Source organism: Lucilia cuprina, chromosome 6, assembly GCF_022045245.1.
Source record: "Lucilia cuprina isolate Lc7/37 chromosome 6, ASM2204524v1, whole genome shotgun sequence".
NCBI classification, from domain to species: Eukaryota; Metazoa; Arthropoda; class Insecta; order Diptera; family Calliphoridae; genus Lucilia; species Lucilia cuprina.
Window position 1 is genome coordinate 56215276 of NC_060954.1, and position 14184 is coordinate 56229459.

Here is a 14184-nt window from a genome sequence, read left to right on the forward strand (position 1 = left end):
TTTTCTCTTCTATACTCTTTTTGATGTCATAAATAGCATGTGTTTTACATTTTAATTTATACCATTTAAGTTGTACAACAACAACAATAACAACAATATTAAACAACATCACAACAAACTATGTATATCTATTGCACTAGTACTTTAACTAGTTACAAATACCGATACAATTCAAATACATACTTTGGTATTTTTAGTGTTAATATTTATAGTCTATTCTATATTTATACTACTTACTACAATATGTTGCAAGAAGACTACAAGAACAAATATCTTAAATGATTGAGTATTCTTCGTTTTTTTTTTCAATGTTTTTGGTTTAGTTCTTGTGATTTGTTTTTATAAGATGAAACTTAAAATAGATCGTAATACAAGTTTTTAACTTTTAAAGTGACAACACTGGAATCGTTTGAATAAATTTTATAAATTGTTAGCTTCTCTGCCTTCAGCTTGAAAGGAAGAAGTGGTGTTATTAGGAATTTATGTACTTTTTCTTGTCATGTTACAAATCTTTAAGCTGTATTGAAACTGAAGTGTAACAAAATTTTAAATAACTAATTACTTGATAAGGAATAAATTCCTTAATATGTTTGAGAGCAATATTTTAAATGTGGAATGCAGAAAGGTAACTGATAGAAAACTGGTTTAGATTAGTAGGTGCTGGCAAAGCATTGGATAGAACTGAACTAGAACTGAACTAGAACTGAACTAGAACTGAACTAGAACTGAACTAGAACTGAACTAGAACTGAACAAGAACTGAACTAAAACTGAACTAGAACTGAACTAGAACTGAACTAGAACTGAACTAGAACTAGAACTGAACTAGAACTGAACTAGAACTGAACTAGAACTGAACTAGAACTGAACTAGAACTGAACTAGAACTGAACTAGAACTGAACTAGAACTGAACTAGAACTGAACTAAACTGAACTAGAACTGAACTAGAACTGAACTAGAACTGAACTAGAACTGAACTAGAACTGAACTAGAAAGAACTGAACTGAACTAGAACTGAACTAGAACTGAACTAGAACTGAACTAGAACTGAACTAGAACTGAACTAGAACTGAACTAGAACTGAACTAGAACTGAACTAGAACTGAACTAGAACTGAACTAGAACTGAACTAGAACTGAACTAGAACTGAACTAGAACTGAACTAGAACTGAACTAGAACTGAACTAGAACTGAACTAGAACTGAACTAGAACTGAACTAGAACTGAACTAGAACTGAACTAGAACTGAACTAGAACTGAACTAGAACTGAACTAGAACTAGAACTGAACTAGAACTGAACTAGAACTGAACTAGAACTGAACTAGAACTGAACTAGAACTGAACTAGAACTGAACTAGAACTGAACTAGAACTGAACTAGAACTGAACTAGAACTGAACTAGAACTGAACTAGAACTGAACTAGAACTGAACTAGAACTGAACTAGAACTGAACTAGAACTGAACTAGAACTGAACTAGAACTGAACTAGAACTGAACTAGAACTGAACTAGAACTGAACTAGAACTGAACTAGAACTGAACTAGAACTGAACTAGAACTGAACTAGAACTGAACTAGAACTGAACTAGAACTGAACTAGAACTGAACTAGAACTGAACTAGAACTGAACTAGAACTGAACTAGAACTGAACTAGAACTGAACTAGAACTGAACTAGAACTGAACTAGAACTGAACTAGAACTGAACTAGAACTGAACTAGAACTGAACTAGAACTGAACTAGAACTGAACTAGAACTGAACTAGAACTGAACTAGAACTGAACTAGAACTGAACTAGAACTGAACTAGAACTGAACTAGAACTGAACTAGAACTGAACTAGAACTGAACTAGAACTGAACTAGAACTGAACTAGAACTGAACTAGAACTGAACTAGAACTGAACTAGAACTGAACTAGAACTGAACTAGAACTGAACTAGAACTGAACTAAAACTGAACTAGAACTGAACTAGAACTGAACTACAACTGAACTACAACTGAACTACAACTGAACTAGAACTGAACTAAAACTGAACTAGAACTGAACTAGAACTGAACTAGAACTGAACTACAACTGAACTACAACTGAACTAGAACTAAATTGAAACTGAACCAGAACTGAAACATAAATTGAACACTTCTTTTGACATACCGATCTAACATTGGTGTGGCCGATGTTGAATCCGAACTGGAGACATAACTGTGATAGCCTTCCGATTGGGCATACGATGATTGTTTTTGATGATGATATAAAACGGGATTATCATAAAATGAATTTGATCTCATGGTGTATTCCTCTAAACCAGCCTTAGTTAAACCACATTGATCGCCAATATCATCCTGTAATGACAGAAATAAAATTGAAAATTAAAGAAATGTTGCAAAAATTTATTTTTATATTTAAAACAAATTATGTTTATATTTCTATAGTAGTCCTCAGAACTATTGGGATTTAAGCTAGAACTTTTGAACGAACAAAATATTACGCATACGAAGTCAAACTAAACTGAAATTTGAGGTGCAACTAACTCAACTTTGCTGGCTAGCTGATTGCACTTTTGCTCTATCTTTAATATTTAGTATTTTCTTCTGTGGCCGCAAAGTGTTGCAAGTTGTGGTAAATTGGTTTTTACAAGATGAAACGTGAACACAAAAAAAACTGCGTGTTCTAATTTTTGTGGCATTTTCCAGCATACAAACAACATGCAGTAAAACAATTAACTGTTTGTTGTACGAGTATGTTGCAACATTAAATAAAAAGCGAAAAAAATAAATAGAAATAATGCTGGCTACAGGCTGCCGTTAGAAAATAAATTATTGCAAATTCTTTTGCCACAAAATGCGTAAATTTTCTTTTTTCTTCACCATTTCGTTTTGTTTTTTTTTTTTAATATTTTTCTTCTTCTAACGATCTCATTGTTTCGATAACATTTGATAAAATAGAGTCATGTTGTTGTTGTTTTTTTGTTTTTATTTAGTATCTTCTATAAATTTTATAGTCTACAACAAAAACATGTTGCAGCCACAGATTAAAATGGGAAAGTCTGTCTTTTTTGTGTTCGAAAAATTATATAGAGAAATTTTTGTGTTTAGATTAAGAGACAATGATATCATTGTTGAAATATTGTTTTATATTGTGGCAGTCTTGTTGTTGTTGCATATCGAATACCTGCCACATATTAAAGATCTAATGATAATTGAGACAAAATAATACGTTAAACGTAATACTAAGCTCTAAAATATGCTTTTAAAGATTCTTAACTTTAAAATAAAATTAATTACATATCTTAACGGAAGATTCTCATTAAAATAAATGATCTTTTGGGGATTTTAAGAACAAATGGTTTCGTTATAGTTTTTCTACAGAAAATGTTCAAAGAGTGATCTATATAGGTGGGGGAATGTTATTATAAAGTTTAAACAAATATTTATAACCGAAAGACAGAAAGTCGCTAAACTTTTCCTAACCTTATGGAATTCTTTAAAAGTCATCATTTCAAATCGAAAAATCCAAAAAATTCCTTCATAAATAATATATTTTATGCATATTTTACAACTTCCTCTTAAAAAAAAAACACTATAATTTTCTCTTACAACAATTTTTTTAATTACCAGTTAACTTCAAAAAACCCCTCAACTTTACAAACTATAGGTTTTGAATTAAACACAAGCAATCAGTTTTTACAATATCATTTCTTTTATCATGTAGCAAATTCAAGAGCATCTTAAAAATTAAACACAAAAAAGCAAACCAGAAAAATGCCCGCCAAAATAACAAAAAACAAAAATTTTATTTATATGTAATCAATTTAATTTATTTCAACCTTTTTTTCGTACAAATTAGATTTGCCTGCTTACAGCAAAAAACAAAAAACTAAGTACTTGATGATCAGCTTACCAATGGTTATTAACTTTCAAATCAGCGAAGAAAGCTTTATAAAAAAACAAACAACAATAAAATCAAAATGTACGATTTTTGAAAAGACAATAAAAACAACAATAGAGCCATTATCCATAATCACAACAAACTAAAATTATAGACTTTAAAGTTTGAAAATTTGAAAATCAAAAGTAATATTGTTGAGCAAATGCGAACTTAAAGTGAGCTACAACTAAATTTTTTTTATGAAATCATAGTGTAATTATAGTTTGTCATATGAACTATGACTCTAAAGTTTGAATCGTGCTTAAAGTAGTAGTTAATAATATAATAAGATCTGGAACTGAGGTGATCCATAACAGAACTAGAACAGAACTAGAACTGAACTAGAACAGAACTAGAACAGAACTAGGACAGAACTAGAACAGAACTAGAACAGAACTAGAACAGAACTAGAACAGAACTAGAACAGAACTAGAACAGAACTAGAACAGAACTAGAACAGAACTAGAACAGAACTAGAACAGAACTAGAACAGAACTAGAACAGAACTAGAACAGAACTAGAACAGAACTAGAACAGAACTAACTAGAACAGAACTAGAACAGAACTAGAACAGAACTAGAACAGAACTAGAACAGAACTAGAACAGAACTAGAACAGAACTAGAACAGAACTAGAACAGAACTAGAACAGAACTAGAACAGAACTAGAACAGAACTAGAACAGAACTAGAACAGAACTAGAACAGAACTAGAACAGAACTAGAACAGAACTAGAACAGAACTAGAACAGAACTAGAACAGAACTAGAACAGAACTAGAACAGAACTAGAACAGAACTAGAACAGAACTAGAACAGAACTAGAACAGAACTAGAACAGAACTAGAACAGAACTAGAACAGAACTAGAACAGAACTAGAACTAGAACAGAACTAGAACTAGAACAGAACTAGAACAGAACTAGAACAGAACTAGAACAGAACTAGAACAGAACTAGAACAGAACTAGAATAGAACTAGAACAGAACTAGAACAGAACTAGAACAGAACTAGAACAGAACTAGAACAGAACTAGAACAGAACTAGAACAGAACTAGAACAGAACTAGAACAGAACTAGAATAGAACTAGAACAGAACTAGAATAGAACTAGAACAGAACTAGAACAGAACTGGAACAGAACTAGAACAGAACTAGAACAGAACTAGAACAGAACTAGAACAGAACTAGAACAGAACTAACTAAAACAGAACTAGAACAGAACTAAAACAGAACTAGAACAGAACTGGAACAGAACTAGAACAGAAATAGCACTGAATTAGGATGATACTTAGAGTATCATCCATCATTAGATTTGTATAGTTTATTAGAGTTTTTTTATAAAAATAGCATTTTAAAGGAATTGTCAGCGAAAGTCAATCAGTGACTGCTTACGTACTCTTTACATAAAAATGTACTATAAATTACAAATTAATTTTTTTTTTTTTTTTTTTTTTTTTGAAGCTTTAATAATAATGTTGTTAACATCTTATAGATACTGCTGTGTTTTTACTTTGAAGTTGAAAAGTATCTATAGGCTTACGAATGAAATGAGCAGCATCTACGCAGACCTCTTAAGTAAAAGATTTTGCGTAATAAAATGCATTTGTTCAAAATATTTCAATTGAATCATCATATAAATTTTAAAATATTTTTATATTATACATTTTTTTATGAAGAATAATTTTACTCAATGATAAAGGGTTTCTATTGAATAAATTGCTCTAGCAACGATCATTAGAGGGCGTTGCCACCCACGTTAATTGGATATTCGCTCACAGTCGTATTCAAAGACTTCCATATCAATTGAAAGCTTTTGCTCAAAAAATTTGGCAAATTTTATCACAAAATTTTAAAATTTTCACAAAAAATCCAATGTTTAAATAAAAATTAAAATTTTTAATAAAAATTCAAATTAAAATCGAAATTTAAAGAAAAAATTATTTGCTACAATCAATGTTAGCGCTGTTTTACTGCCATTGATTGTATAATATTTGTAGTGAATATAAAAAAATTATGATTATTTCATTTTTTATTTTACGTATTAATTTTTTTTTCAATACAATCCGAATGCCAATAATTTTAATATCTGATTTTTTTATACCACAACTATTGTTATTGTTTTTTTTTTCTCATATATTTGTAATACGATTTCAAATCTAAATCTTAAGTAGTTTTTTTTTTTGGTTTAAATTATTTTTCAAACCATAGTTATGGACGGCGAAGCGATTTATGTGTAAGAAAAAAAAAAACCAAGCCCCCTTGGGCATACCAGCAGACAAAAACAAAAACAACTTTTAAGTTGATTTAATGTTACTGTTGTTCAGTTTATATGATTATTATAATATTATAAATGAAAAAGGAATATTTTTATTAAAAAAAAACAAGTTGGCGGCTATTTTGCAAACCCCCCTTTAACAAAAAACACCCCCCACACTAACTCCTAAGGCTTAGTAAGGTAACTAGCATAAATGTCCGCTTAACTTGTCGTCTAATGCATTGCAAATTTTTTTTATAAATTATTCAAACAACATTTTACATACGTTTAACATATATGCAACTCTGTTGTTAACACGGTTGCTTCTTTTGGTATTTAAATAAAGTCTAAACTGTGTGTTTATTTGTTTGGAGGGGGAGGGCAACCACTAGACAGTAAGCAAAAAAAACATTAATTTTGCAATGTTTTATTTAAAATCTATCAACTTCACCAGATGCGTTGGTTGCTTGGAATTTATTTATTTTATTTTTACTACTTGTAGTCCAGCTTTATTTCTCCCTCTTTTCTTACATTTGACTGCCTTAGGAACATGTTGTCACAACTTTGACGCTTTTGATTAAAAAAAAAAAACTTGGCGCCACAAAACACTTTCGGGAATTATGCTTGACTGGTTGAAATGACTGACTCACTGATGTCATGTTTTGTCGTTTTGTACAAGTTAAGAAGTTTTATAATTTTTTTCTTTTTCTTTTAATTATTAATCTGATTATGCCCCACTATTAAAATAAGAATATGAAATATAAAACTAAATAACTTATTAAGACCTTTTTGAAGTTATACATCTGTTTTTGAGAGCAAAATATTTAGAGACATACGTTTAAACAATACATAATATTAATTAGAACTGAACTAGAACTGAACTAGAACTGAACTAGAACTGAACTAGAACTGAACTAGAACTGAACTAGAACTGAACTAGAACTGAACTAGAACTGAACTAGAACTGAACTAGAACTGAACTAGAACTGAACTAGAACTGAACTAGAACTGAACTAGAACTGAACTAAAACTGAACTAGAACTGAACTAGAACTGAACTAGAACTGAACTAGAACTGAACTAGAACTGAACTAGAACTGAACTAGAACTGAACTAGAACTGAACTAGAACTGAACTAGAACTGAACTAGAACTGAACTAGAACTGAACTAGAACTGAACTAGAACTGAACTAGAACTGAACTAGAACTGAACTAGAACTGAACTAGAACTGAACTAGAACTGAACTAGAACTGAACTAGAACTGAACTAGAACTGAACTAGAACTGAACTAGAACTGAACTAGAACTGAACTAGAACTGAACTAGAACTGAACTAGAACTGAACTAGAACTGAACTAGAACTGAACTAGAACTGAACTAGAACTGAACTAGAACTGAACTAGAACTGAACTAGAACTGAACTAGAACAGAACTAGAACTGAACTAGAACTGAACTAGAACTGAACTAGAACTGAACTAGAACTGAACTAGAACTGAACTAGAACTGAACTAGAACTGAACTAGAACTGAACTAGAACTGAACTAGAACTGAACTAGAACTGAACTAGAACTGAACTAGAACTGAACTAGAACTGAACTAGAACTGAACTAGAACTGAACTAGAACTGAACTAGAACTGAACTAGAACTAAACTAGAACTGAACTAGAACTGAACTAGAACTGAACTAGAACTGAACTAGAACTGAACTAGAACTGAACTAGAACTGAACTAGAACTGAACTAGAACTGAACTAGAACTGAACTAGAACTGAACTAGAACTGAACTAGAACTGAACTAGAACTGAACTAGAACTGAACTAGAACTGAACTAGAACTGAACTAGAACTGAACTAGAACTGAACTAGAACTGAACTAGAACTGAACTAGAACTGAACTAGAACTGAACTAGAACTGAACTAGAACTGAACTAGAACTGAACTAGAACTGAACTAGAACTGAACTAGAACTGAACTAGAACTGAACTAGAACTGAACTAGAACTGAACTAGAACTGAACTAGAACTGAACTAGAACTGAACTAGAACTGAACTAGAACTGAACTAGAACTGAACTAGAACTGAACTAGAACTGAACTAGAACTGAACTAGAACTGAACTAGAACTGAACTAGAACTGAACTAGAACTGAACTAGAACTGAACTAGAACTGAACTAGAACTGAACTAGAACTGAACTAGAACTGAACTAGAACTGAACTAGAACTGAACTAGAACTGAACTAGAACTGAACTAGAACTGAACTAGAACTGAACTAGAACTGAACTAAAACTGGACTAGAACTGGACTAGAACTGAACTAGAACTGAACTAGAACTGAACTAGAACTGAACTAGAACTGAACTAGAACTGAACTAGAACTGAACTAGAACTGAACTAGAACTGAACTAGAACTGAACTAGAACTGAACTAGAATTAGAACTGAACTAGAACTGAACTAGAACTGAACTGAACTAGAACTAAACTAGAACTGAACTAGAACTGAACTAGAACTGAACTAGAACTGAACTAGAACTGAACTAGAACTGAACTAGAACTGAACTAGAACTGAACTAGAACTGAACTAGAACTGAACTAGAACTGAACTAGTTCTGGTTCATAATTAAAATTTAATAGAATTGTACTGGATAAAATTTTACTGTTTTACTTATATCGATTTAAGGATATATTGTTGTCTTTTATATAATATTCACCTCAACTATTTAGTATTCATATTAATTTCAAACAAGTAACAGGTGCTTTCTTTTTCAAACCAAAAATCCAAAAGGTCATAATTAAAATTTAATCAGCTGGTTTTTTAAGAACATATTAAAATTGTTAATGTTTTTTTTTCTGAAAACAGCAGAACTGTTTCACTTTGTAAAATGTAATAATAAAAAAAATTTAATTTGGCAAACATCAAAAATATCATAAAATGAAGAAACAAGAAGAAAACATTGGCCAAACGAACTCTATACATGACCAGAATAAAAGTTGATGTTTTGAGTTGTTTGTAGATTTCTAAAGTCCTCTTTAGTGCATTTTTTGTTTCTTCACCACTGACAGCATTTTCACTGACTCTGACTGGATGGATTCATCTGACATGTCTCTAAGAAATGTCGATCTTGAGCCAAACAAAACAGTTCAATAGTGGAGAAAGTTTTTCTTATTTTTATTTTCTTTGTTATTGTTCTAAATTTAAAGTTGAAGAAAAGCAACAAAAAATACGTACAATAGCCAGTAGTATGTAGTGTTTGCAACATCTGCTGCTGCAGGCAGCCGTGATGCGGTCTTGCAACCCGAAACATGATGCCGTATTGTTGTGAAATGCTTACGTTTAGTTCCAAGTACCAATGTCGATGATTGTTCTCTGACAATTTTCATCAAGTAAAAGCTTAAATTTAAACTAAACATTAAATGAAAAGATAAAAAAGTGTGCTGCTGTATATTTTTGTTCAGTGAATGATGAATTCTGAAGATGCTACATTTATTGCAAGAGAAATAGAACTAAAACAGAATTATAATAGAACTTAAACCGAAGTAGAGTAGAACTAGAATAGAACTAGAACAGAACTAGAACAGAACTAGAACATAACTAGAACAGAACTAGAACAGAACTAGAACAGAACTAGAACAGAACTAGAACAGAACTAGAACAGAACTAGAACAGAACTAGAACAGAACTAGAAAAGAACAGAACTAGAACAGAACAGAACTAGAACTGAACTAGAACTGAACTAGAACAGAACTAGAACATAACTAGAACAGAACTAGAACAGAACTAGAACAGAACTAGAACAGAACTAGAACAGAACTAGAACAGAACTAGAAAAGAACAGAACTAGAACAGAACAGAACAGAACTAGAACTGAACTAGAACTGAACTAGAACAGAACTAAAACAGAACTAGTACAGAACTAGAACAGAACTAGAAAAGAACAGAACTAGAACAGAACAGAACTAGAACTGAACTAGAACAGAACTAGAACAGAACTAGAACAGAACTAGAACAGAACTAGAAAAGAACAGAACTAGAACAGAACAGAACAGAACTAGAACTGAACTAGAACAGAACTAGAACAGAACTAGAACATAACTAGAACAGAACTAGAACAGAACTAGAACAGAACTAGAACAGAACTAGAACAGAACTAGAAAAGAACAGAACTAGAACAGAACAGAACAGAACTAGAACTGAACTAGAACTGAACTAGAACAGAACTAAAACAGAACTAGTACAGAACTAGAACAGAACTAGAACAGAACTAGAACAGAACTAGAACAGAACTAGAACAGAACTAGAAAAGAACAGAACAGAACTAGAACAGAACTAGAACAGAACTAGAACAGAACTAGAACAGAACTAGAACAGAACTAGAACAGAACTAGAACAGAACTAGAACAGAACTAGAACAGAACTAGAACAGAACTAGAACAGAACTAGAACAGAACTAGAACAGAACTAGAACAGAACTAGAACAGAACTAGAACAGAACTAGAACAGAACCAAAACAGAACTAGAACAGAACTAGAACAGAACAGATCTAGAACAGAACTAGAACAGAACTAGAACAGAACTAGAACAGAACTAGAACAGAACTAGAACAGAACTAGAACAGAACTAGAACAGAACTAGAACAGAACTAGAACAGAACTAGAACAAACTAGAACAGAACTAGAACAGAACTAGAACAGAACTAGAACAGAACTAGAACAGAACTAGAACAGAACTAGAACAGAACTAGAACAGAACTAGAACAGAACTAGAACAGAACTAGAACAGAACTAGAACGTAACTAGAACAGAACTAGAACAGAACTAGAACAGAACTAGAACAGAACTAGAACAGAACTAGAACAGAACTAGAACAGAACTAGAACAGAACTAGAACAGAACTAGAACAGAACTAGAACAGAACTAGAACAGAACTAGAACAGAACTAGAACAGAACAGAACAGAACTAGAACTGAACTAGAAAAGAACTAGAACAGAACTAGAACAGAACTAGAACATAACTAGAACATAACTAGAACATAACTAGAACATAACTAGAACATAACTAGAACATAACTAGAACATACCTAGAACAGAATTAGAACAGAACTAGGACAGAACTAGAAATGAACTAGAAATAAACTAGAACAGAACTAGAACAGAACTAGAACAGAACTAGAACAGAACTAGAACTAGAATAGAACTAGAACAGAACTAGAACAGAACTAGAACAGAACTAGAACAGAACTAGAACAGAACTAGAACAGAACTAGAACAGAACTAGAACAGAACTAGAACAGAACTAGAACAGAACTAGAAAAGAACAGAACAGAACTAGAACAGAACTAGAACAGAACTAGAACAGAACTAGAACAGAACAGAACTAGAACAGAACTAGAACAGAACTAGAACAGAACTAGAACAGAACTAGAACAGAACTAGAACAGAACTAGAACAGAACTAGAACAGAACTAGAACAGAACTAGAACAGAACTAGAACAGAACTAGAACAGAACTAGAACAGAACTAGAACAGAACTAGAACAGAACTAGAACAGAACTAGAACAGAACTAGAACAGAACTAGAACAGAACTAGAACAGAACTAGAACAGAACTAGAACAGAACTAGAACAGAACTAGAACAGAACTAGAACTAGAACAGAACTAGAACAGAACTAGAACAGAACTAGAACAGAACTAGAACAGAACTAGAACAGAACTAGAACAGAACTAGAACAGAACTAGAACAGAACTAGAACAGAACTAGAACAGAACTAGAACAGAACTAGAACAGAACTAGAACAGAACTAGAACAGAACTAGAACAGAACTAGAACTAGAACAGAACTAGAACAGAACTAGAACAGAACTAGAACAGAACTAGAACAGAACTAGAACAGAACTAGAACAGAACTAGAACTGAACTAGAACTGAACTAGAACTGAACTAGAACTGAACTAGAACAGAACTAGAACAGAACTAGAACTGAACTAGAACTAAACTAGAACTAAATTGGAATTTAACCAGAACTAAACTGGAACTGAACTAGAATTGAGAATTAAAAGTGTATTTTAATTTTTTCAAGTATTATAACCAACTTTAATGACAGTTGTAAAGGCCGTTACAAATATTAAAGAAAAAAATATTCATGCAACCAAATTTCATTTAGCAGTCAGCCAGAAGTCAAAAAATTATTGTTTAAAACACGATATGTTTTTTTTCTATTTTTAAAATTTGTATGATGAAATTTCACTTGAAAAACTAAAACAGAGTCCAAATTATTGCTCTTTTCTTAATGCAACCTTAAATGTATGCCGATCGACCAAGCCGACTTTTAAATTGATTCACTTATAGATGTTGACTAGAGTGTGATTTCAGTCAATTTAAATTTCCATTTACACGACTTAATTTGACAATAAAATGTATAATGTGGCACGCAAATGTTGACTATTGCTTCTATTTGCCATGACGTTTGGATATTTTTGATTTTGGCTAAAATATGTTGACATACAGTTTGATTTAATTTGAAATTTCCCCATAACAAAATGTGGCGTGAGTCATGCATTTTTTTTTCTTTTTGGTTGCTTTGAAAGGATCATCAGGTCTCTTTGGCTTTTGATTTTGCATTTCAACTGTTGGCAACAACTTCAACATTTAATAATGGAAAACATTAAATTTAAAATATAGAAAAAAATTGCATTCAACTTATGGCATTGAAATGTTTGTTATGGTTTTATTTTATAACATTTTTTTTTAATTTTGTCTGACACGTTTGCTCGAGTTTTCATTTGAATTCAATTTTTTTCTTCTTTTTTTATTGCAAAAATTTTCAGTGAATTGTAAATATTATCATGAATTTCTTTATACCATTTTATACAGTTTGTCTGTTCGTTTCTTGTTACTTTATTTTTTTGAACTGTATTTGACCGTTACTTATAGGAAAACTGAGTTACCAAATGAATGTCACGATCATAATGTTACAATAAATTTCATGATGTTTGTTGGTTCATGTTCATGTTTATTGTAAATTAAAAATTGTAATAAAGAAATGGAGTTTTAAGATAATTTAAAAACTTCTCTTCCGTTTCACCCCTTGGTAAAGAACTGCATTTTCAGACGATCAAGCACAAATAACATTTTGACTTCAGTGTGTCCTTCCTTCAAAAATTCTAGTTAATTGTTTAATTTTGAAACAGCAAAAAACAAAAATCAAAACCCTCCTGATTTCTCTACAAATATTTCATTATAAAACAGGACATTTTTTTTAAACGTTTGCAAGAAATTCTAACCAAAAACAAACAAGATGTTTATCCAGCAACACGTACGTACATAGCAAAGCATACAGTCCATTTTAAAGTTGAGTCATTTGGAGCCTGATCTTTAAACCGAAGACACTAAGAAGTCGAAGAAAAAAATTAATATAAAAACAATAACAATGTTGCACAAGAATTCCAATAATTGTAGTTGATATTTTATGGTCTCTTATTGTTGCTGTTATTTTCTTTGAAATGACCTTCACAAAAAAAAGCCAACTTGATTAGAGGAGTTTAATCTGGAAACACAGAAAATAAGTAGAAATAAGAGAACCAACACAAAATCTTGTTGTTGTTGTTAACTAAGAAGAAACTGAAACAATAAAAATTTTATTGTTGCAGCCTACAACATACAAAAGAAGTGGTTTCGATGGCTATTTTTGTGTTCCATGAACGGCTGCAGAAAATGTGTATTTAACGGACCTGTTTGGCATTTAATGTGTTACTGAGCAGTGATTCTTAAGCGATGCAAAGTGTATATAACACAGATTTGGTTCAGAATTGGAACATAAAAGGAACAGAAGTAAAACAGAACAGAACTAGAACAGAACTAGAACAGAACTAGAACAGAACTAGAACAGAAGTAAAACAGAACAGAACTAGAACAGAACTAGAACAGAACTAGAACAGAAGTAAAACAGAACAGAACTAGAACAGAACTAGAACAGAACTAGAACAGAACTAGAACAGAACTAGAACAGAACTTGA

At 31.6% G+C, this 14184-nt stretch overlaps 1 protein-coding gene across 1 annotated transcript in view; it reads right to left on the bottom strand.

Moving 5' to 3' along the window:
- The window catches only part of LOC111681967 (protein Shroom), a 120545-nt gene that overhangs the window by 62566 nt on the left and 43795 nt on the right, over window positions 1–14184 (bottom strand). Inside the window, exon 3 of the mRNA XM_046955190.1 lies at window positions 2155–2342. Within this exon, the coding sequence (XP_046811146.1) occupies window positions 2155–2342 (188 nt within the window). The remainder of the gene's footprint in view (window positions 1–2154; window positions 2343–14184) is intronic.